General features: G+C 37.0%; 1 protein-coding gene across 8 annotated transcripts in view; it reads left to right on the forward strand.

Moving 5' to 3' along the window:
* The window catches only part of Tp63 (tumor protein p63), a 211,289-nt gene that overhangs the window by 176,154 nt on the left and 9,280 nt on the right, over positions 1 to 25,855 (forward strand). For 4 of the 8 annotated variants that reach the window (XM_070029816.1, XM_070029821.1, XM_070029819.1 and 1 more), the window contains 7 exons: positions 1,947 to 2,133; positions 4,286 to 4,401; positions 5,328 to 5,437; positions 6,113 to 6,249; positions 7,589 to 7,671; positions 10,582 to 10,718; positions 24,645 to 24,802. In XM_070029816.1, the coding sequence (XP_069885917.1) occupies positions 1,947 to 2,133; positions 4,286 to 4,401; positions 5,328 to 5,437; positions 6,113 to 6,249; positions 7,589 to 7,671; positions 10,582 to 10,718; positions 24,645 to 24,802 (928 nt within the window). Of the gene's footprint in view, positions 1 to 1,946; positions 2,134 to 4,285; positions 4,402 to 5,327; positions 5,438 to 6,112; positions 6,250 to 7,588; positions 7,672 to 10,581; positions 10,719 to 16,789; positions 16,997 to 24,644; positions 24,803 to 25,855 lie in introns of those variants that run through there. The other 4 variants (XM_070029817.1, XM_070029820.1, XM_070029823.1 and 1 more) reach the window with 3 other exon arrangements.

A 25,855-nucleotide genomic window follows, 5' to 3' on the forward strand; every position in this document is an offset into this window, starting at 1 on the left:
AAACTAAACTACTAAGGACATTTATTCTCTTCCTAGCCATCTTTATGTACTTGGAAGAATGCCTTAATTGCCTTTGGATTTTTGCTGACTGACTTATGATTTTTAGCTACTTTTCCTGAGGTTCATTTTATGAAGTTCAGGATTAAAACACATATTATGCTCTTTCTGAGTAAAACACAAATGCATATGCCCATTTCTTGGGAGTTCTCCTTAAAGTGAGTTCTTAATATTCCCTAAAACAATGTTTTTGTTAGTGAAGTCATGATTTAAAAGCAGAAGAGTAAAACTATTTGTCTACATTTCATTCAGTGTTTTCCAAATTTTATTTCTGTGGTGATTTGTTGGCAGGATTCCTTTACTTCAAGCTACGTAAACCCCTTTTTACTTTATTTAATCCTTGGCCTGTGGGCAGGCAGGACTGATTTTGCAATGTTCTTCCTGAAGTAGGAAAGTTTTAACTGAAAATTTCCTACACTGAAAAACTTGGGAAGAAAATAAATAATTTTCTTAAATATCATATTTCAAAAGTAAGAGATAAAGCAGTTATTTTAAACAATGTGGTCTTTTTTTGTATATATTGTAGGATGTTTGTCTTGTGTCGGAATTTGTTCCTCTGACTCCAGCCCTCTGGGTCTTTCCCTGACAGGATGGCTCTGAAATTGCAGTGTGTTTACCCTTTGTTTGGGTTACTAGGTGCTCCACTCTTGGCCAGAATCTACAATGCCCCAGTGGTTTCATATCAGTATCTGAGTAGAGATGCAGCAAAAGAGGCATTGACCGAGAGAGCACAGATGATAAAGTTTAATATAAATTACAATTAGAATGTAGAGAAGTGATGCAGGAAAGCAGCATAGGAGGGGAGTGTGTGTGTGTGTGTGTGTGTGTGTGTGTGTGTGTGTGTGTGTGTGTGTGTGTGTGTGTGTGTGTGTGTGTGTGTGTGTGTGTGTGTGTGTGTGTGTGTGTGTGTGTGTGTGTGTGTGTGTGTGTGTGTGTGTGTGTGTGTGTGATGTTTGGTTTTGGTTCAAGGTCACATGCCTTGTGTATCCCATTTTGCCACTTCTGTAAACAAACAACCATAGCCAACATCTTTCTGAAGGAAGGGTGGATGGAGAGAAAAAGCTTCATTCACCTGTGAATGTTTAAGAGATCTGCACGTGGCTCCTTTAGTGCTATGACTAGCTGTGCTTGCCATTTAGGCAAAGGAATATTGAATCAAGTTACCCCTTTCAGATCTTGCATCTCTGTCATTATGATCTCAGGATAGAAATGCACTAGATGGGCCAGGAGAGTCTGTCTTGTGGACCCTCACTCCTCCGTGTACTCCATCTGATAAAAGCACCTGAGAACTCTATGTCTTTGGAGTATTACAAAGACAAGGTTTATTATAATCCTCTAAGCATAAAATGGTCCTCCTGGTTTGTTTAGCATCACTCAAAGTATGAAAGAAGTTTTGCATTTAGTTCTGGTAATCAATAAAGTCGCTTGTGGTGCTATTTTTTAAAAAAAAATCTTTCAGACCTGTTTTATTATCCTAAATAAAAGGTAAACTGAGCACTGGTGGCCTACACCTATAATCTAATTACTCAGGAGGCTGATATCTGAGTATTAAAGTCCTTGAGACTTTGATGTCTAAGCAATAAAAAAAAAAGCTGGAAGTACAGATGTGACTCAAGTGGTAGAGCACCAACCTTGAGGAAAAAAGCCCTGAATTCAAGCTTTCCAATATAACAACAAATAGTGACATAATTGTACTATCTTGTAGAAAAGTAAAATTTTATGGTATCAATTTGATTCATACAAGTACTGGATTTCATATGTTTACTCACCTATGATTAACAAGTGTTTATAAACATTGTAAAAATTAGAGGTATTTTCATTGTCTTGTAACAATATCTCCCCTTGGCTCTCTCCTTCTTTCCCATTTGCCTGGGCCTTTCTGTAAGCAGTATTCCACGGAGCTGAAGAAGCTATACTGCCAAATCGCAAAGACATGCCCCATCCAGATCAAGGTGATGACCCCTCCACCCCAGGGTGCTGTTATCCGTGCCATGCCTGTCTACAAGAAAGCTGAGCATGTCACTGAGGTGGTGAAGCGGTGCCCCAACCATGAGCTGAGCCGAGAATTCAATGAGGGTAAGGACACTGGAGTGTTTAACTGGTCAATTGAGCTCCTTGAAGGTCAGGATCCTGTGAGCATTATTCTCTGATTTTCTGCCTACTCGTTATCAGTTCAGTCTGCCAGTTTAGCTGATAGGGTATCCAAAAATAATGTTACATTCATATGTGGCTCTCACAGTGGTTCAAGTATTTAATTCATGTTTTAAGTTGAGAAGGCATAAGCATAATAATATGGGAACTATTCTGTCCAGCCAAGAATATGAAATCTTTAGTTTGATTACTTTACCTGGAGTAATTTTGCAAGTGTGTTTACAGCTAAAGGAAAAGGGGAAGGGATATAAATAGAAAGAAATAATAGAAAAAAATGAAAGAAGGAAGTGGGAAGAAAAAAAGAAATGAAAAATACAAATAAGAGTATATAAAAGACCTAGAACCTAGACAGTCCAATGAAGAGCTAAGATTTAGAGAGATGTCTGGAGAGTTGCTTTTAATCTCAGATCTTGTGTTTGAGCTATGTCCAGTCCTCTAAGCCTCAGCCCCAATAACTTTGCAAAACAGGTTACTATTTGCAAGAGTGCTATTAGATATCAAATTATAGTTTCATGAAAGGTACAGAATAGAAAGTACCAGAAAGTTAGACAGGAGAAAGCATGAAGAATCATCACTGAATGATGATTTATCTATGAGTACTTCCTAGAAAATTATAAATGCAAATATTGCTAGATAGGTAGTGTGTATAAATATAGAGCATGTAATAGATTATAGAGACAATTAATGACAAAAGTGAACAGATATGGGCTGGGAAGGTGGCTCAGTGGTAGAGCACTTGCCTTGAATGCATGAGGCCCCGGGTTCAATTCCTCAGTACCACATAAGCAAAAAGAAAAAAGACAGAAGTGGCACTGTGGCTCAAGTGGTAGAGTGCTCACCTTGAGCTGAAGAGCTGAAGGACAGTGCCCAGGCCCAGACCCACAAAAAAAAAAAAAAAAAGAAAGAAAAGAAAAAAAAAGTGAACAGATATTTACAAGAAAGAAATAAAGCCCCAATTCTCCTTAGCACAAGAAGGTTTTTCACTGATTTCTAGTTCCTGTCTACATGTATGCATTGTCTGTACCCTAGTGACCTGCTTTTTACTTAAAAATTTACCATAAAGTCATAACCTGACTTATGAAATTTGAACCGTTTGTACAACCACTTAACAATTTTTAAAAATGTTTAAAAGAATATTCCATGTAGATAGGCATCATTAGCCATTTACCTCAGTTTATGCTTCATTTTTAAATGTTTTCTCATATATATTACATAATAGTTATTTGGTTTTTATAAAAATAGATGATGCTTCCCATTTTCTTGTCCCCTACCTGGAACTCTTTTAGCATAGTTAACCAGAAATTATTGATACCTTTATATCTAAAGATGGAGTGCTGGGCGCTGTTGGCTCACAAGAGTAATCCTAGTTACTCAGGAGACTGAGATCTGAGGATTGTGGCTCAAAGCCAGCCCCAGCAGGAAAGTCCCTGAGACTCTTATCTCCAATTAACCACCAGAAAAGCAGAAGTGGTGCTGTGGCTCAAAGTGGTAGAGTGCTAGCCTTGAGCTGAAGAGCTGAGGGACAGTGCCCAGGCCCAGAGTTCAAGCCCTATGATCTCTCCTCTACCTCCCCAACACCCCCCCCCAAAGAAATATCTAAAGATGGAAAAGGAGAAAAGAATAATTAAGGTGAAAGTCCTGATTTTATACTCTTCTGCTGCTTATTTAGTATTTTGCTAAATTTGAGGGTAGCATTGCTTCTTGAATTGATATTTTTTAAATTAACTTGCTAACTCCTTCGATTTTCCAGGGAAGTTTGCAGAATGTGTTCCCGTGATGAAGTCAGAGGTGTGATCATGAGTTCTATAAAAATTTAAATGGTTAATCTTACACTCCAAAGCATAGATTAGGACTACTGTCTTCAATAAAGTTTTGCATTGCATTAGTTATTACTAATGAGGTTCTGTTCTCTTCCTGTATCCTGTATGAGATCTGTTCCTTTTTTCAAAGATGCATCTTTACTCCTTTATGTGGACTATTTCCTTGTCCACCGTATACTCTGTCCATGGAGCTTCATTTGGTTTTATCTTGAGAGTAAATAAATAAATGAACTATTTTTTCTCTTTCTGCTCTGCAGGACAGATGGCTCCTCCTAGTCATTTGATCCGAGTAGAAGGGAACAGCCACGCCCAATATGTAGAAGACCCTATCACAGGAAGGCAGAGTGTACTGGTACCTTATGAGCCACCTCAGGTAAAATCAATAAATAAGTAAAAATAAGAGATACAGAATAACTGATTGGTAGGCTTGAGATAGGATTCATTTTGGTGACTGGGATATCCCCAGTGTTTATCACTGGGTTAGTCCTTGTCATTAAATATATGAGTTGTAAACAGCTTTTCACATGCCTCCTCTTAAAATCATCTAAATGTGTATGTATAGTGAATTAATTGGTAATATAACTCTTTGTCCTCATAACTCTGGAAATAAGATTTATACACAGCATACTTAATCCAGCTAACAGTTGAATGGGTGATGGACTGGTCTGTAAATGGGAGAGTTTACCAGACATCTCTGAGCTCAAGTTTCACCAAACAACATGGCAAATGTGTACATCTGCTATGGAAAGCCAAGTAGTGAGGTGGCATTTACACAGTAGTAGTAAGACCCAGGTTTTGGGTAGCTGTGTGGATCTTTAACATGTGACTTTTCCTCACTGGGCTTCTGTTGATTTACCCATAAATAACCACATCAGATGCTTTAATTCTAAGGACTTTTTAGTCCCAGGCTTTTATTTGTGGAAGCGTATATTCAAATCAATATCCTGTTTTATCTACATAGGGAAAATATCCACTATCCTTGAGGTGATGTTGCTATTTTTAGAAACTTTGTTTAGCTCTCCATTTTCAGTGCTCTTGAGCAAGGAGGTAGAGTTTATTTGAACTGGATGATGTAGTTCAGCCTACAAAAGCACAGGGTCAAAGATTAAAACTCTGGTTAAGCCTATCTCAAGTTTTCCAGAAGTCAAGGCAAAGGGATCCACAGTGGGATTTCAGAGTGTGTCTTCCTAGCATGAAAACATCCCATTAGAAGTGGAGGTCTCTCAAGAGAGGGAAGAACTAAGAGGGCCGAACCTCAACTCAAACCATCACTAACACAGTGTTCTCTTCTGTACTCAGGTTGGCACGGAATTTACCACTGTCCTGTATAATTTCATGTGCAACAGCAGTTGTGTCGGAGGAATGAACCGTCGTCCAATTTTAATCATCGTTACTCTGGAAACCAGAGAGTAAGTGTTCTGTGGAGAGCTCACTGTCAATAATCACAAACACAGGGCACAAGAATTGTGTCTCTCCTATCCTTATCTCTAACTTTGCATGGCACAAGAGAAAACTGCCCTTAATTCTGTTCTTTGTGCTTTAAATCCTTGCTGTAAACACTTACATAAAAGATCTAAGAAGTGGAGACAGAAAAGGGTGGGTAAAAAGTAGACAAAGAAAAAAAAAAGCAAGCAAGAAAACCTGGAAAGGTGTAAAAGTCTCTTCATACCTGAATTCTTGACATTTGACTGGAATTGTTTCTGATCAGACAGTGTTTGTTTTCATGTGGCCCCAAGGCATTTAGCAGTTTCTTTGAGTGAGTCTGGGCTGCCTAAGGGGATTTTATTGGAGACATCCCCTGGCTTAACTCAAGTTTCCTTCAAAATATGTAGCTAAATACAGCTGCTCAGCTAATGGCTTGGAGATTCTTTGCAGAACAAATGGAATGTTATACCAATATTGCTTGTGGCAGAGAAGTGCTTTTGTGTGCTGCCAGGTTTTGGAGGTCCTTACTCAGGGCAGCCATGCTGAAAGGGTGTTGGTAATGGCCTACAGCAGCAACAATAAAAGTGGGAAAACTCTGAAGGGCCTTCAAAAATCCTGTGATTTTAATCTTTTCTTTCCCCGATTCTCTCATTCCTTAGTGGACAAGTCCTGGGCCGCCGTTGCTTTGAGGCTCGGATCTGCGCTTGTCCAGGAAGAGACAGGAAGGCAGATGAAGACAGCATCCGCAAGCAGCAAGTTTCGGACAGTACAAAGAACGGTGATGGTACGAAGCGCCGTAAGTAGATGTAGTGACCAAATAGGGCGGGGGTGAGTCTTCTCCAGAGAGCCAGGGCTACAGAAACTAAATAGGAGATACCACTGGCTCCAGGAGGAGAATGCTGCGCTTAGCAGGTTGACTAGTAGCTGACTAGGTTGAATGGTAAGCATTAAAGGAGGCACTGTGGCGGATTCCAGGTGTGACCCCAGCTTTACAAAGCCAATAGGCATTGCTTAGGATTTTTTTTAATGCGAGGCTACTCAGAACATGAGTTCTACACCAGTAGCATGAGCATCATTGGCTCAATTTTTGTAGCAGGGTCGTCATTGTACCGTGGATCCTGAATGGGTGTGATTTCTAATTTAGGAAAAAATGGAATTTGAGGAACCTCTTCCTGCCTTTTATTTTTACTATTACCAACCCAGTCTCTATAGCATACACTTTCCTCCATAAGAGAGGAATGATCTAGAAAATAAAATAAAAAATTCAAAGCTACCATTTGCATTCTACCATTGGAGCCATACCCCAAACCTTTTCATTTTAGTTGGATTTTTTTTTTTCAAATAAAGTCTAGCACTTTGGTCCAAGCTAGCCTCAGACCATATTGCTCCTACCTCTGTTTCCCAAATAAGTGGAATTGTAGATGTGAACAGTGGAATTGTAGATGTGAACTCAGCTTGTTTAAAAGACAGAGTGTTACAGTTAGGTGCTGATCACTGCAATCCTAGATATGTAGATACTCAGATGACTGAGACCTGGAGGATTATAGTTTGAAGCCAGTCTTGGCAGAAAAGTCCTCAAGACTGTGTCTCCAATTAAACAAAAATTGCAATACTAGAGGCATGGCTCAAATGCAAAAGAGCCAGCCTTCACTACCAGAGGTGGGAAGCGGCATTGGAATAATAGTTTTGCTAAACCTTGCCCAGGCTGGCCTGAACTGCAATCCTCCTATTTCTACCTCCCAAATAAATAGCTGAGATTATAGGCATGTAACCTATAATCCACAACTGCGTTTTCTTCCTTTTCTTAAAAGTTCTTCAGAGACACAAGCAAGACACAAGCTTTCCTGCAGCATTACCAAAACAAAAGGACATTTCTCAGAACCCTAAATTTTCTTCTTTTACTTATTGCTTCCAACCTTTCCTATAATGCTTACATTACATTTAGTGAAAAAGCAGTTATCACCAATTACATGGATGCTTGGGACTAGAATTCTGTATCTCACAAGCCTTGCTGCTGCTGAGTCTGTTTTGAATATGTTATTAAATATTAATGTTTAATAACCCAATTTGTGTAATATGTACTCTTGCTTCAGACACATTCCCAGAGTGAAAGTTGAATTAATTTTCTCTATTAGCTTTTCGTCAGAACACACATGGCATCCAGATGACATCTATCAAGAAACGAAGATCCCCAGATGATGAGCTTCTGTACTTACCAGTGAGTATCCTTTGTACGTTCATCATTGCTTCACTTAACCTCCTATGAATGAGCTTTCCCTATGAGGACTCATGCAATTATCTAAAGCAATAGGAAAGAAACTATTGAACTCAGTTAAAGCTGTAACAACAAAGGAACTATATGAGATATCTGAGAACCAGAAGCAATTTATGTCTCACTGTCCTGTAGAATGTAAGTCCCAGGTCAAAGTGCCACCTGTTCAGTTCTGGTGAGGGCCCACTTTCAGAGGTACATGACTGTCTTTGCCTTGTATCTAAATGTTAGGGATTGAAAGCAGAAGTGTTTTCTAGCATTTCTTTCTGAAAGATGTAAATCCTATTCTAGAAGGATCCTCTTTCATGAACTATACAACCTGCAAAAAGTCCTGTTTCTGAATATCACCCTGTTGATTGGGATTTAAGATTTCAAAATATAAAGACAGAGAAATATACATTCCATCTATGATGATGGAAAGGAACGGTAAAATTAAGTATAGAGAAGGCAACTTTTTTCCTTAAAAAAAGAATCATGCAGTTATTCTTTTATCCACAGCTAGTTTTAGCTCTTCTACTCACTTTTGTACCCAGTCAAGACTAGCCCTGCTAGTAGAACATTTTTACACACATATTTAAAATTAATTTGCTCATTTATTTATGAATAATGAGATTATCCTACATATCATGACCACCCTAAGTTTGTCACAAATTGTTTACAAATAACTTACCAATTTTAGAGAGTTCTATGCTTTCTATTTGTACTTGTCTATTTCTACTGGGATATTTCATTATGGGGGTATAGTATTATAACTTGATACAAGTAGACAGTGCTGCATAATCATCAACCCCAGGTAAAGAACACTTCAGCCACCTTAGTCATAAATCATTTCTGTGAGTTGGGAATTTTGTTTTCTTTTAGGCTAAACAAGGCAGAATCATCATTCATATGTGAATAGTGAGAGGAATATAATGTAAGCCTTACTATGTAAGGATATCACTTATACCTACAATGACAGTTATTGCCTCTCTGGCTCACTAATAAGGACATTATTAATAGATTATGGTTGCAGTTTATTGAATCCTTATTTCCTGTGGACTTTGCCATTGAGAGTGGCAAAATTTGGGTGACCATTTTAGCCCTAATGCCATCTAAACTGAATGGAGACACTGGAAGGCAGGCCTAGGGAAAATGACTGGGCTACCTCTCTATGTGGACTGGACCTAAAGCAACTCAACAGTGTTGGGTGTGCCACGCCCCCTCCTCTCCTTCCTTGGACCCTGGCCTTTAGGGAAATAGGTTGCCTGTCTACCTGTCAGTCAGACATCCAGTCAGCTCATTTCTCAGTTTCTTATTTTTCAGGGCACATGTGAGAAACTGACTTGTGACCTCTAAGTAAAACATTATTCTGATATCCTCATTCTCTGAAAGACTTGCATATGTTGTTGAATGATAAAATGGGATGAGATATATGTGAAATTTTAGCCAGATTTCAGTGCTGATGAAGGAATTACTTGTAATGAATTACATATTAAGATTAGTGAAAACTGGATGAGAAGGGGAAACAAAGGAGGAGGCTACAATGCTTGATAAGAAATGTACTCACTATGTTGCCCATGTAATTGTAACCCCTCTGTACAGTATTTTCACAATAAATAAATAAATGCAAAATTAAAAAAAAAGATTAGTGAAAACTTAGGCCAACAAAGGGAAAGGTGAGGTGGGAACCTGTAAGTTTTTAGTATGTGCTTGTTGAGTCACAGAGATCCTGGACTCATACAAATTAGCGACAGGGGGACCCAATTCTTACCGTCAAAAAACTTGTTTGCTTTTGGCTAAGGACACAGAGCCTTATAATATCATGAAATCAATGCCTTACTAGAACAAAGCACTCACACCAGAAGGAATAATGTTAGAAACCAAAAGATCTCAGAGAAGGAAGTCCAGATCTGGGATGAGTGGAGTAACATTCCTTTCTAAGGCTTGTTCACCTAGCACAAGAAAAAGTAAGTCAACATTTTTTTGTTGTTGTTTCTGGCAATTTTTGTCTCTTGTGCTTAGGGCAGGGACTGAGTAAGGCCGGTAAAGGTGTCTGGAGTCCAGAATTGAAATGTGTACTCCCTCCCAGGGCCTACCTAATTTCCTGAATACTGCTTGCCCCGATTCAAGCCTGGCCCTTATCTTTCCTTTTGAAAGCTTCCAGGAGACTGTCTTTAAAATCAAGCATGTTTGAAGACTTTTATTTTCATACTGAAAACTTTTGTCTTTTCAGAAATAGTTACACTTGATGGTCCTTTTTCCTTGTAGTTATGTCTTACACAGTTGCATAACGAATGAGTCATTGCTCCTGGGACAAACATAGGATTAGGTTCCTGTGAGTCTCCCATTCCCATATTTCTCCCACCAATCACTGTATCACTCTGTAACCTATGTGTCTTTAATAAGACACCTACAGTATCTCCTGTTGATTCATTTAACACCGAAGTTACAGCCAACAACTCTTAGATGAAGATGAGCTAATAAAAGTTTTTTTCATAAGGCACAGCATGGCCATAGGGACATGAATGGGTACTTGAGCATTATATTTGGGATCTATTTTAAACAACAAAAATCTCTCAACAATGTGGTACTAGAAGACTGTGAAAACTACACTTATTCACAGCTAAGTGTTGAAACAAGAAAGCAGAACACCTCTCCCCTCACCCTGAACTGAGAACATGCTTAGGTGACTCAACTGTTCATTGTGGTTCACATCTGTTAAATGACTGCGGAAGTGTCAGGAATGTTGATCTTCATCTCACAAATACGTGTGTGCAAGCAGGCCAGTTTACAAAGGCAGAATTTATGAATGCTGAGGACTGACTGACTGACTCACTTTCACCAGTTCTGAGTTTTTCCATCTGCTCTCTTGCCTAGGTGAGAGGCCGTGAGACTTATGAGATGCTGTTGAAGATCAAAGAATCCCTGGAGCTCATGCAGTACCTTCCTCAGCACACAATTGAAACCTACAGGCAGCAGCAACAGCAGCAGCACCAGCACTTACTTCAGAAACAGTGAGTGTCATTGTGTCATTTCAGAAGGCATGAACAGGGTGATTTCTTATTTGTATCAGCAAGAGGGTGGTTGATGGGCAGTGGAGAAGTGGCTGTTACTAGACAGTAGTTCACTGTAGATTCAGCAGGAGTGCTGCTTACTATTCTATATATATAGAATTTCACCTGTACTATAAAATGGATTCAAAGACTCCCACTAACATTTACTAACACCCAATTCTAATAATAATGTGTATATTTAGAAACAGAAACCTTTCCCTCATTTGGATACACTGTCATGTACATCTCCTGGAATGTATATAATCTACTTTTGGGACACTACTATAGACTGGGGAAAGAAGGTTTTACTGCACTAGGACGTGCTTGCTTTATTGAAAAGAATTCTTCATGTTATTAGTGTATGTATATTATGTTTGAAGCAGGTCTTTGATATATAGCTCAGTCTGGCCTGGTTTGTTGAAAAGTATTCTGCAACCTATGGAATAGTCATTGAGAACATGTCTGAAGGCAGAAGGTCAAAGTCATATGGTCTTGCCAAGTCTTAATATCCTAACTCTGGATTGTCTTGGAACAATACATTTTTATATACATTGGAGAGATTTTGCAACCATATTAACATATGCATATAACACATTTGCATATTGAGTTTATCCTTTGCTCTTGGATCTCCGATGATGTTAATTGTTTTATGACTAACAAGAGAGAATAGCTCTTATGAAAGGATGAGAGATTGGCCAATGAGGGCTATGTTTATACTTACCTTTAGTGGTTAAGAATCACCACTGTTAGTCTAATTAGGACGCTGTATGTGTGCTAAAAGTTTTGCTGACTACTGTAAAAATTTAGCATAGAATAAATCAGCTATTGATTGACAATACCAAGTTTTGAACTCGGGCCTTGCACTTGCTAAGCAGACACACTTTCATTTGATCCATACCCCAGTCCTTTATTTTTTTAAAAGTTATTTCAGTTAGTGTTTCATGTTTTTGATAGGGATTGACTTGAGTCCACAATCCTCTTACTTATGTATTTGCATATCTGTGGTTATAAATGCATACTGTCCTGTGTGGCATATTTGTTGATCTAGGTTCCCCCTAACTTTTCACCTAGTCTGGCCTTGATCTGCAATTCTCTTCATCTCTTACTCCCAAGTAGCTGGGATGACAAATTTGAGCCACCGTGTAGGGTAGCATTTAACATTTAAGCAGAAAGAAATGAAGTAACAAACTATCTTGCCTGAGCAGAGATGATACTTTGCAAAAGAAAGGCAAATGGACAATAAATAAAGGTTCTGTTCTGCTGTTATTGGCTATTATTGGGAGGTAGTTATAGAAACTGTAATGAAATGGATCTTTGTTCAAAAATTTTAACACAAGACAAATGTGACTGAGGAGGCTGGGATGTGTCTGCCATAGTCAGGGGTCATTTCTACGTACCTGTGAAGGTACTGTGCATGAGCAGCAGAGGAATGAGTAATAAGCATGCTCTCTTCAAAAGACTAAGCTATTTGAACATTTAAGACCCTTAAAAGCTGGAAGGAATTTCATCATTTGCTTTTAGCATGAAAGTTTGGCAATTTAGAGATAAATGGTTTTGTACATAAAGCTGATCAAAACGTTTCATTGAGTGAGTCCTTGAGGACATAGAGTATTGCAGAAGAGAATCAGAACTCTTAGTTGCTGACAGGATTTCTATAGCCAATCAGATGGATTCTTTGGAGTATTCGATGGAAAAGTATGTTAATATATTCAAGTACAAAATTGACTTAGTTCTTATAAAAATTATACAAGGAAGATCAAAGCAACAGAGACCTGGAGCAGCACTGACAGACCTAAAGCGGCTAAGAGCCTTCCCTGAGGAGAGTTATTGCATGTCCTGGAACTAGGCAACACTCCCAGATTAACTTTGGTTCACTGTAGAAAAGCTCAACTCAGCCAAAATGACTCCAGGAGAATTACACAGTAGCATATTGTGCTGAATTGGTTTTGTCATTCTGTTTCTGATCTTTTCCAGTTGGCAGTAAAGAGTCTGACTATGTAGCACAGGGGTTGGTAAACACTATTTTTCTGTAAAACAGAGGCAATAAATGTTTTAGACTTTTTCATTCAGATAATCTCAGTTATGTGGTGTAAATGAAAAGTAACAGTAGATTACATTGTAAAAAATGATGAAAGGGGCTGTTACAATCAGACTTTATTTATGGACACTGACACTTGAATATTATATCATTTTCACATGTCATGAAATGTTCTCCTTTGAATAGCCCTTCCCAATTAAAAAAATTTAAATCCATGTTGATTTATCGATGGGATTTGAGCCATGCCACAGTGACACAACATTCTTTGTAGATAAATAAATGGCTCTTCCCTCTTTGCTTAATGTACAGCTTTTGTTTGGTCCATGCCCTCAGAAGCTAATATGTAGATTCTGAGATAGAGAGTTATTAAAAGAAGAGAAATCCTGAAGTGAGATTTTAAGTGACATGCTGCTAACAAAAATCACAACTGCCTTTAACAGAAATTTTTCTATCTTAGGGATTTGAGGCAGTCTTATCCAGATACAAAATATAGTTGATGACATAATTCCCTTGTTTACTATTGCAGTATTTGACTTTCTGCAATAATTGACTTTCTGAGAGAGCTGGGGAAAATGGAATGCTTACCTTCCCTTAATTTACAATTTAGTAGCCAATTCTAAACACATAACTCTTAGAATTGTCAGAATGCTCTAGAATTTATTCTTAGTATTGTATAAGTGAAGACAATTGAAAATAACTAATATAAATTACTCTAGAATCTGAGAGTACAATCTGGGAGAAATAACAATCATCATTCATTGGGCATATGCTATTCATGCTTGTTCACAGAGTATACAGGGAACTACATAGCCTAATGTCCTCATAAATTAGCCAGTATTTGTTGTCTAATTGGCTAGCATTGCTCTAAAAGAATTTTCATGTATCTATATTTTGTTAAAAAAACTACTCTAGCAGAGAAGAAAATTATTCTAAAAATTCTGCTTGTGATACAAACTCAAAAGATTTTTAGGAATATACTTTCAATCCTTTATATAGATGGGCAGAGATAAATAGTGAGGAATAAGCTTCATAGTTCTCTAGAGACTAAAAATATCCTATGCATGTTTTGTGTTTACATCTCACAATTGTGATAACTCGTGCATGGAAATCTAACAGAGTGAAAAATCATTGCAGAGTATAGATATTTAGTCTAATTACACCTTTGCAATATTATATATACATGAATCTCCAAACATTGACATGCAGTTACATACGTTCCCCCATCGTTCTGTTCATTAACTAAGCTTTTTCCCCCAATTAAAAAAATGTATGCAGATCTCTCAGAAAAGCAAGAATGACTAGATAAAGAAAAAATATAAATGGAATTTCTTGGTCATGATTGGAAAAGGGTAAATCAACGTAGGAAACACCTAATAGCTTATGATTGCCCTTCCAAAATATATCACCAATTCTAGGATGGTAAGAAATCAGTTGTATAGTTTTTCACAGTAGAGGGAAAATTGGTGAGAAAGAATATACTTTCTATATGACAACAGTTAGGTATTTCTAGTTTAATCACTTCTGTTAGATTCCCAACATGTTGTTGTTTTTTTATTTTTCTCAGCTTGCTGTGCATTTGTGCATGCTTTTTCTTTTTAAGTTTCTTCACAATTACCTTCATGAACGTAGACTTTATGGAAGACAAATTTCATGCTGAATTGCTGTAAATTAAATCATTATAATATTTTCATTAACATGCCCACATTGGCTAAAAAAATAGGCTGCTATGTTTGTAGAAGCCAGAATCAAATAAGAGGATATTTTAGACCCATTTTTTACTCTAAATTCCTATCTTTCTATTTTCAAGGAATAGTGGTTCTTAATACAGCTCTACTGAAGTTAGTTGGTAACTATTTAGCAGTCTTTGACTTTTATGTTTCAACCTGTACTATTTCATGTTTTATTTTAAATTTTTAGTGTAGCTTACACTCCTTCTTGGCTTCCATTCTGTTTTCAAACAACATGACTTAGTTACACTTTGATGTAGTGCAGTTTCTTTCTTCCTACCAGAAAAATTATTTAGTATCTTTACAGGTTCACACCTGTGAGCCTACTTATTCAGAAGGCTGAGATCTGAGAATCTCAATTTGAAGCCAGCCCAGGCAGAAAAGTCTGTGAAACTCATCTCTAGTAAATTATCATATAAAGTCTAATTAGAGCTGTGGCTCAAGTGTTTGGGTACAAAAGCTCTCAGACAGTGCCCAGGCCCAGAATTCAAGCCTCCAGGACCAGTACAAGAAAGGAAAAAAAAATAACTCTTGGCTATGATTATCTTCAAGAAAGCTGTTATTTGTTCCTCAGCTTCATGTAGCTAAGGAACAAGCTAGAAGTATTTTCAACATTATTAATACAGGACACAGAAGAAAACACAAATATCCAAACTATCTAAACTGATAATGCTATTATGTCTAAATTGAAGGAGATGTTCTCCACATTTCCAGAATATTTGAACATGCCAGCTCTGCAGATTAAAAATAACAATAGTAGCAGCAGTAGTAGTGATAATAATAATAATAAAAGCATTGACAATTTCATTGGATTTCAGCCTAGAGTTGTCATAAAAATTCATGTTTTTTTCATAGCTTAAACCATGTAATTTTTGAATCTCCCATATCTGTTATGACATTTTCAAGACTGAGATTTATTATCCCTAAATTGGCATAAAGAAAAACTCCAAACTCAAATTCAATTATTTCTCTACATTCGCATAACTCATCACTGATCTGATATTGGTTCTAGGTCTTAAAGTTTGAATGCTTGTGATCTATCAATATACTGGGACCATAGCTAGAGCATTAGTTTGATCTGTGCATATTGCTAATCCTTGCTACAAGAAAAAGACCCCAATATTAGTACCTGAAAAAGTTAAGAAAGTTTTTTTGTTTGTTTTTTAGTTGGGAATAATGTATTTTCCTTCTAATATGTATTCTGGAGTATTTTGTTAAGAACCTACAAATTCTTGCTGGTTTATTGAATTGCAAAAGAAGTAAACATGCCTTGTTCCTTTGAAAGGAATAAACAAAATCACAATTCAAAAAGCCAGTCTGGGAAACAGTTCCAAAATAGTTCTTAGGGTTGCACAACCTTTAGCCAAATAACAGGGCTTGTTCCTGACATAGTTATGGTATAATTGATTTCTTAATTATGCAAAAGTTGCTTTTATGAGTTTGATATATGCATTTATGGGCCAAGTTTGTGACTGCAGGGATTAAGATATTTATCCACCTCAATCTGGGCACATACAAAATGTTCATTAATAGTTCTTTACAAATACATGATGACTCAGCCCCCATACTGATAAGATCATATTTCTTCATACTTCATATTTTGACTAAACAAAAGAGTAATGAGGTATAATAATTGGACAGATGACATTTTTCACAAGATGGAGGTTTATTCTTATTTCTGCATTCCTTTTTTTTTCACTTAATTGAGTGAGTCTAGTAACCTTTTTGCCAAACCCTGTGCTAGGCATCTCCACTTACCTTGTCTCCATAATCCCCAAATGACTCACCTTAGTCAACTTATTTAGACAGACAGACAGACAGACAGACAGACAGACAGACAGACAGACAGACAGACAGACAGATAGATAGATAGATAGATAGATAGATAGATAGATAGATAGATAGATAGATAGATAGATAGATAGATAGATAAATAGATAGATAGATAGATAGATAGATAGACCTGAGCCATCACCTGAGCTCAGAAGGGATCAGGAGAAGTAAAATTAAAACAAAACAAAACAATTTCCTCCAGTGATTCTGGTTAACTACTACTGCCTTATCCCACCTCTTTTTCATCTGGTTCTTGAGAAGATTTCTATTATAAAAGAGGATAAAAAGGAAGGAACGAAAATAGTTTCTTGGGCATTTGTTTCTCTCTACACTATGATCATGAAGGTGTGAGGAATATGTTTCTATATTCATTTGATGTGAATATATGGAGCCCTAAGCCTTCATCTTCTCTTTTCTCTGGTTCCTCTCTGCAGTCTCCTTTCAGCCTGCTTCAGGAATGAGCTTGTGGAGCCCCGGAGAGAAACTCCGAAACAATCTGACATCTTCTTTAGACATTCCAACCCCCCAAACCAGTCAGTGTACCCATAGAACCCCATTTCTGTATTTGAGTGTGAGAGGTCATTATGTTTCTGTGTATGTGTATGTGGTATGTGTGTGTGTGTGTGTGTGTGTGTGTATGTGTATATGTGTGTGTGTGTGTGTGTGTGTGTGTGTGTGTGTGTGTGTGTGTGTGTGTGTGTGTGTGTTTATACCCAGCTCTCATAAATAGAACTTGAAGACATTTTGGCTCAGAGACCCAACTGCTCAAAGGCACACAGCCACTAGTGAGAAAGAATCTTTTGAAGGGACTCAAAACTTTACAAGAAAGTATGCTTGCTGCAGATTTTGTATCCTTAGATCCAGCATTGGTTGGACAGGAACCACTGTTGTGTATGTTTGTGAGCTTTTTGTTGTTTCCTGGGAGGGAGGGGATCAGGTGGGGAAAGGGTATTACAATGTTTATGAGACTCCTCTTCTGTTGCTTTCTATTGTATTTCTAAAACTCATAATGAAGCTTTTGAGCAGGTCTCAAACTTAAGATGTCTTTTTTTGAAAAGGAGAAAAAACAAGTTAATGTCTATTAATTGTTATAAATTGTAGTTGACTGAGAATCAGTCAGACTCTTTAGATGCTGGTCATGCAGTAATACTGCAAGTAGTGAAAACTAAGATGTCAAATGTACTGCTGGGCAGAGTGGTGATTACTATAACTAGCTAGTATTGGGGGGGCATTCTTTTCTTCTTTTACAGAACCTGCATTATTAGAATCCTCTCTTCATATATATGTAGAGGTTAATTAATGCTGTCAAATCCTATCTCTGCTACCAAATATTAATGTCTGATATAGCAGTCTTATTTGAATATGAAACCTTAGAGTTCTGTGCCCAAAACTGTTGTGTAGATCCCAAAGCAGGGAAACTAATTTTGTGGTGTAAATAGAAAGATAAAGCCAACCCACTAGTAATACCCTAGATACTAATTTACCATTGTTAAAGACCCCAAAAGTAGTTCAAAGTTCTCTCACCAAATCTATGGTTCATTTGTTTAATTGGAGCTCTAGGCCATCTCTTTTGCCTCACATAAAACCAGCCAGATTATGATACTGTTTAGTACATTTATCCTGGAGAATTAGGTTGTAATTAACTGACTTCTAAGCAGACACATGGTAATATCAATTCCCCTGGACTAGAAATTATAGATAGAAAAAATAAATGACTTTTGTTTTCCTTTTTATTTCTAACCCAAAGAGTTTACAGAATCTCTGTTTCTTTCCATTTTAAAAACACTTTATAATAATAATGTAAAGGCTTAAAAAATCCTGCCTCTCCCCCATCTTCCCATACCAGATCACCAGCACTTCATTCTCTGTCACCAGGACAATGATTTCTTGTTATTGAGGCTGTTGTTTTATGGATGTGTGATTTTAATTTTCAATAAACTTTTGCATCTTGGTTTATCTCAAAGTTTTGGTTTCTGTTTCTCTTGCTTTTATTTCCCCTTAAATACAAGAATATGTCTATACAAGTGCTTGAAGTATTGTATTGATTTAAGAACAGGAGCAATAGAACATTCAGTTTGGGTTCTGTTTACATTTCTTCTGTTACTACTTGTTGCTTTTGTTTGGGAGACTTTTTATCAAGGTCATCAATATGAAAAATGAATTACAATGTCTAAACTAAAAACACCATTTAGCCCTATGATCATTTGTTGCATCCCAAAACACCAAAGTGGTATTGATGTCACTGAGCAACCCCCAAATTGTAGCTTAAATTGTGAAATCTACTAAAACAAATTTAAATTAAATCTATATTTAGTAAATACTTTGGTAGAAATTGCTTGGCCAGAAATCTCTAGTGGGGATGTGTAGAGAATTCTTGCCGTGTATACACACACACACACACAATATATATATATATATATATATATATATATATATATATATATATATATATATACATACATACATACATATATGTTTCTTGCTATATATATGCACACATATACATGTGTATGTATGTATGTATAAACACATACATGATATTTAAGTATGTCTGCATGCCTATATAATATATCATACATACACACACTATATTTTGACTAATTGTTAAACCTTCAAAAGAAATTGTCCTAAATGAAATAACTTCAGTAGCATATTTAGATAAGCAATAAAAACTTTATATTTGATGAAAAATATATTAGTAAAATGAGATGGTCTTGTTACATTTGCCAAGGGTTTTTGGTTGGATAAACCAATTTATAAATATTTCAAATAATTGGTAAGTTTAGTTTAGGGTTTTTTTTTTGTCAGTCATGGGGCTTGAACTCTGGGCTTGGGCGCTATTCCTGCGCTCTTCAGCTCAAGGCAAGCACTCTACCATTGAGCCACGGTGCCACTTCCTGTTTTCTAGTGGTTTATTGGAGATAAGAGTCTCATGGACTTTCCTTCCCGGGCTGGCTTTGAACCATCATCCTCAGATCTCAGCCTACTGAGTAGCTAGGATTACAGGCATGAGCCACCAGTGCTCAGCTAAGTTTAGTTTTTAACATTAACTCTTGCTTTCAGGGTTTTTATTTTCTTTCAGCAGATTCTTATATAACTTTTTGATGTGTTTATAGTAAGTTTTGTATAAATACACACATTTAAAATAATAGAATCTATTTTAAAACTTCATTGACCTACCAGAGAGTCAGTGATGACCTTGAGTCTTTGGACTCAATATTACTCAGCTGGAAAGGTCACAAATAGGACAGCATTGGGAAATATTTAGAAGTTTCAATTCTTTCCTCATATTTTATGTGTCTTCATTACCCCTTTTTATGATCTTCCTAATAGTAGGGTTATTCTGCTCTCCCCTCGCTAATCCTTTACCTTCTCAAATTCTGCATTCCAAAATGGTTTAATGAAGTCAAATTTTCCAGACATCTTTCCAAATTCTATTAGACTGTTGCCTTTTAAACTAGCAATGGAACATTTAACTCAAATGAATCTAGCAGAATTCTAGGCCTCTTTGGCAAATTAAAAGGATAATTGTGCCTTATTAGAACACATACCTTACCACATGAATCTCATCACATAGATAGTAGAGCTGGAATCAGGAAATCTGATTTCTAAACCTGGATGATCTGAAATCTACCTAGCTCTAAAAGTCTGATTTTTTTTGTTACTCTTAGCAATGTATACAGTCAATAACTGGCATTACAGATATTTTTCTTTCAAAATTAAAGATATAGAATATATGCCTTTCTATATCTTAGTTAGACTGAAAGCCACAAAAATTCTAGTAACTCTTCATAGGAAGGAATAAAACTGGCCTTTACATTGGCTATGGACGTAAGCAACTAATAACCTGCATGCATAAAGATTATCAGATCCTTCATTTCATTTAATGGGAAGTTGATACTAAACCAACTACTCTGGTCTCCTTCCTTGTATTGTATCTAAAATTTACATCATGGATGTGTTCAGAATTTCAGATCTTTTCTGATTTTATTCTCAATTTTTTTCTTCATTTGGCCAAATTAAGAATCCACATCCATGTCTCCCTATATATTCCTCAATTGTTTACCTTCCATTCCTTTGACCATTTTCATCTCCTTAAACATAGAGTACATAGTTTCAAGCCTACTTTCCTCAAATTAAGTGAATTATGATAACAAATAATAAAGGAACTAATAAAACAATAAAAAATGGATGGGGTCAAGAGGAAGGAAGTTGTAATAGGATGCAGAAGGTGTTATTTTGCTTTCTTTTTTTTTTAAACTACAACTCAGGGTGCAGACAAAGCGAGAAATAAACTTTTATTTTCCTGTGGTCATTAAAAATTCAAATTACTCTTTCCATAAACTCTTGAATATATTCAATGGATTTAGGAGAAGTAGAAAGGCAGGTGGAGATCTATAGATCTTTATGAAGAGGTTCAACTTACACTAAGAATACTAGTTACAAGGCATCTTGGGTACTTTGTAATGGGCAATGATTTAAAGAAGCAGCCCCTAGCAATGCACCTCTTTGCTGCCTTGCCCTGTGCTTTCCTTTTATACTGCATTAAGGATTTCATCAGTTAATCAGAATGTGCTGACTCTCCACCAGCCTCCTACACATGGAAGGTGTGGATTCTGAAATACTTAGTAGGAGCTAGAATGATACCCTTTACTCTATTCCTTGCTCGCTTCTTGCCTAATTTGTCTCCAATATTTCTCTCACCACTTAACCCATTTCTTCGATTCTATAAGCTTTTGCCTGTCATCACTTTATTTCTGAGTAGATATCACAGGACAAAACTTTAAAAAATGCTTGGGTTGGGTGTTAGGAGACCTACTTCTATCATCAGCCCATCTGCCTCAGGCACCATGTTTTACGTACAAACTCATATTTACTCATCTTCATAATAGTGGTAATTTCTGCACTTCCCTGACTTGCAGTACCACTATCTATTCCATGGTAAAAATCTCACAATCACTCAGAACAGAAATGAAAGAGAGCTAAGTAATATGAAATGCTTTTCAATCAGGAAGTTTTATTACATGAACACATATTTATATACATTTGGATGTATGAATGTAGTTGGGGAAGGCTAAAGAAAAAAATCGATATACATCTCCATTAAAAGTACTGATTATAAAATGAAATGGATTTATTAGATTGTTCCTTTTACATGGTCATGCTAATTCATGCAAATAACTGTTGTTCGCATGAACTTTTGGCTCTGCAGTGGTTTGGAATGGAAGATTCCATGATTCCACTAATTTATATATATATATATATATATATATATATATATATATAGTTATTGTAAAGATACTTTACAGAGGGGTTACAGTTACATGAGTAAGGTAATGAGTACATTTCCTATTGAGCATTGTTACACCCTCCTTTGTTTTTTTGTTTTCCCCCTACCATCCCTTCCCTTCCCACCTACCAACCTCCTCCCTCCCCTCCGCACCCCCCTGCTACAAAGTTCATTATCAACATAGTGTCTTGTACATCTCATTGTTACAGTGGGTCAACCTGTATCCTTGTTTCAGCATTTTGCTATTTCCCTTCCCCTCCCCAAATTAGAAAAATGTATATACAAGGTGCAGGACACCAAAATCAAATACAGTGACATCAGGGGTTGTACCATGGGGGAAGAACATACAAAGAAACAAAAAAAAAATCATGTAGTACCTTATAGGTACATTACAAAGAACAGCAACAAAAATAAAACCTCTTGTGTCCCTATTTTGGGGTTCATTTCATTTAGCATCAAGTTATATGGTCATACATACATCGCTTTTGACCTCTTCTGCTTGTCCTAGACATATACTAGTTATTGCAGATAAAAGAAACCATGGGACCTATGTTTCTTTGAGTATGGCTTGCTTCACTTAATATAATTTTTTCCAAATCTTTCCATTTCCTAACAAATGGGAAGGTGTCATTCTTTCTTATGGAGTCATAGAATTCCATATATATATATATATGCACACAAACACACACATATACACGCACATACACACACACACACACACACACACACACACACACACACACACACACACCATTTTCTTGATCCATTCATCTACTGAGGGGCATCTGGGTTGGTTCCATATTTTAGCAATGGTGAATAAAGCTGCAATAAATATAGTTGTGCTGGTAGCTTTAGTGTGGCCTTGTTTGTGACTGATTCCACTAATTATGGAGATATGGAGAAAACAGACTGATTTTTTCAATGATGAAGATCTATAGCACTCAAGCACTTAGAGCCATGTACAAAAACTGTTTCCAACATTATGCTGGACTCACTTATACCACCTTCAAAATTGATCATACACACACACTGTATATATGTGTATGTGTATACATGTACAAATTGATCATATACACACTGTTAATATATGTATACTGTATATATATATGTATGTATATATATATATATATATAATTCAAAGAAAGTTTTGTTTGTCCTTTAATGAAAATATGGCTACAACAATAAGGAGGAAAATCAGGATAAAATAATACAGTCTGTTTGAGAATTGTTAATTTTTAAAAGCTTTTTTGTTTTGTGTTTTCTATACCACATGTAGTGTTTAGAGGACAAGTCATTAAATGTGCTCATCAAAAACTCTATCATTAAGCCCAGCTGTAACAACTGTGTAGAATTTGGGCCAGTGCAAAGATCTAGGGGTGGTAGTTGTACAAAGGGGTTTCAATTCAACCCATCAGTTTATCAGTACAATGTATCTGGATCAATTACCTGGTCCATCAGTCTTCCCCATCTTTCCCAATCCCATCCATATCCTCAAGTTACATGATTCTATTGTGATTGAATATAATGACTGTTGGACCACCCTTATACTTTCCATCTACCTCTATCTCTTGATGCTTCCTGCCAGCCTAGACAAATCATGTTTCAGCTTCCTAGAATTAATTTTTAGTATTCTTCTTCTTTTTTTTCTGGGGTGGTCAGTAATGGAGCTTGAACTTAGGACTTGGGTGCTGTCCCTGAGCTCTTTTGTTCAAGGATAGCACGGTACCTCTGTGAGCCACAGCATAACTTCTGGTTTTCTTGTGGTTCATTGGAAATAAGATTCTCATAGACTTTTCTTCAGACTGGCTTCATACTGAGATCCTCAGATCTTAACCTCCTAAGTAGCTAGAAGGCATTTTGAGGATTCTTAAGGGGAACTATTTCTCATTACAGTTTAGGAACATGATCAAGATCAAGTCTTAAATCTCTGGTCACAAGAACTACACACTATCATTGCTGCACTCTATGAAGTCCTCATCTTCCCTGTTTTCAGTTCGTATCTTAGCCCTGCGGGAGAGGATGCCTTATCACCCCAGTTGTCACCATTTCCATAGGAGCAGCTCAAAGATCAGGACAATTTTTTTTTTTTTTTACTTTTCCAGGCTTAACATTCAACATATACCTCAAGGGTAACAGATGTTCATATAGTTTTTCTCTTAAGGCAAAAGCAGGAAGTGAATAGGCCCCTATAGCTTCCCAATATACAGTAGAAGAGGGTTTAAACTTCATTTGGCCTTCATTCTAGTCTATTTTACCAGTCAGGAATGTGAATAAGTTAAGGTATACTTTGAGAAAGATGATACTTAATATGACAAATCCAAGTAAATACCCAAATGAAAGATTATATACTGAAGGGGAAGATATGGTGTGGTCTTCTTTTTCCATTTGTCCCAGGAGACTTGTAGAAAGTTAACCCAACAGTGGTTTGGACTCCAGGGTCACCTGCATAGAAAGGCTGCTCCTCACAGCCCCATGAACATCTCAGCCAGCAGTGTTTGCTCCTATGATGGGGGTCTCTGTACGGGGGCAAGATGTGCTGCCAAATGTCCTGCTTGATGGGCTTTCTAGTTACTTCATGCTCATCCTGGGTGACGCAGGATTTCTACACATGCATTGCCTGAGCCACATTTCTTCTCTGTGTCTTACTCAGTTCATATCCTTCAACTATATAATCTTAAGAAAGAGTCAGATGATAGAGAAAAATGGAGGATGTTATTATTTTCCTCTCACAAAGGAGATTCATAAGAAAGACATTCAGTTCCCGACTGCACATCTGTGAAAAATAACCTGGCTGGTTGATAGTATTGCAGTCTCTCCTTAGTCAGAAAATATTCTCAACTAGAAACCTAAATACTATCTTACATTCTCAATCCTGGAGAACGTTTTTGCACACGTGCAACTTTAAGGTTGTGTTTTTCATACAAGACCCTTTGGAAATACCCACTCCCCATTCATTCTTTGTCCTGTGCTGATCCTCATTCCGATGTTTCTTTTCTTAGGACCTCGATGCAGTCTCAGTCTACATATGGTAACAGCTCCCCGCCTCTGAACAAAATGAACAGCATGAACAAGCTGCCTTCCGTGAGCCAGCTTATCAACCCTCAGCAGCGCAACGCCCTCACTCCCACCACCATGCCAGATGGCATGGGAGCCAACAGTAAGCATCCCTCCTTTTAGCTTCAGCCAGAGAGTATCATGGCTATTATAGGACAAGACATCTTGGAGATGGGAAAAGTACAATAGATCAGACCAAAGCTGGCTTTCTTATCATTAATGTCTTAGACCTGAGATATGTGTTTCACTATGAATGGGACTGGTAGATACAGAGGAGGCTTGTACTTGAGTATGGATAAGGGACAGGCTACTGAAACCTGGATGGAGACCCACCTCCTGCCACCTTTCAGATAGTAAAAGAAATGTATATTTTTACCAGAAGCGGTGGATAGAGGTAGGGAAGTCTGTTCCTTGAGTAAAGAATATTCCCCATCCTGCCAATGTGATGGTGAACTACCTCCTAACACCTTTGAGATATTTTTTAAAAAATGCATTCATCAATCAGGAAGTAGTATAATGGGATAGACTTTAAAAGTAAATAAATAGATTTGTGGTCTGAACTCTATTAATATTTTAGCTGTGTAATTATGGATAAGTTCTATCTCTGCTCTACTGCTCAACTTTCCATCCATAAAATTGCCACCTTGCACCTTTAAGGTGTTATAAATTTGTGTCTTAACAATTTTAGCCCTATCAAGTCATCTCCTCCATCCCATGCACAATCAGTTAGAAATTGACATACAGTGGGGCTTTTCTTTTCGTTTATTCATACCAAATTCCTCATGTCAATAAATATGGAAGGCAATAGGAGAATTGTCTCCAGTTGGATGATGATTGGTGTCTTTGCCATAAATATGATTATCTTATCTATTAGAACCAAATCTAGCAACGTGGATACACATAATTGAAAGAAATAAAGGCTTGCAAAAGTACCGAAGGATGTATGATGCCTTTGGGACACAGCAGACTGAATGCCAGACACTTTGTCTCCACTAATCTTCACCTTATCAAAAAGTACCATCACTGTCTATCTTATCCTTCGTTATTTTGATTAAGCCTGTAAGCTTGCATTTTGATGTTGCTTGGAGAAAATGGGTTTTCTAAAAGAAGGTAGGGAAGCTATGATTCTGAGTCTCTGTGGTGTGATGGCCTGTGT

Source organism: Dipodomys merriami, unplaced genomic scaffold (assembly GCF_024711535.1).
Source record: "Dipodomys merriami isolate MVZ:Mamm:240054 unplaced genomic scaffold, mDipMer1.0.p SCAF_2, whole genome shotgun sequence".
NCBI classification, from domain to species: Eukaryota; Metazoa; Chordata; class Mammalia; order Rodentia; family Heteromyidae; genus Dipodomys; species Dipodomys merriami.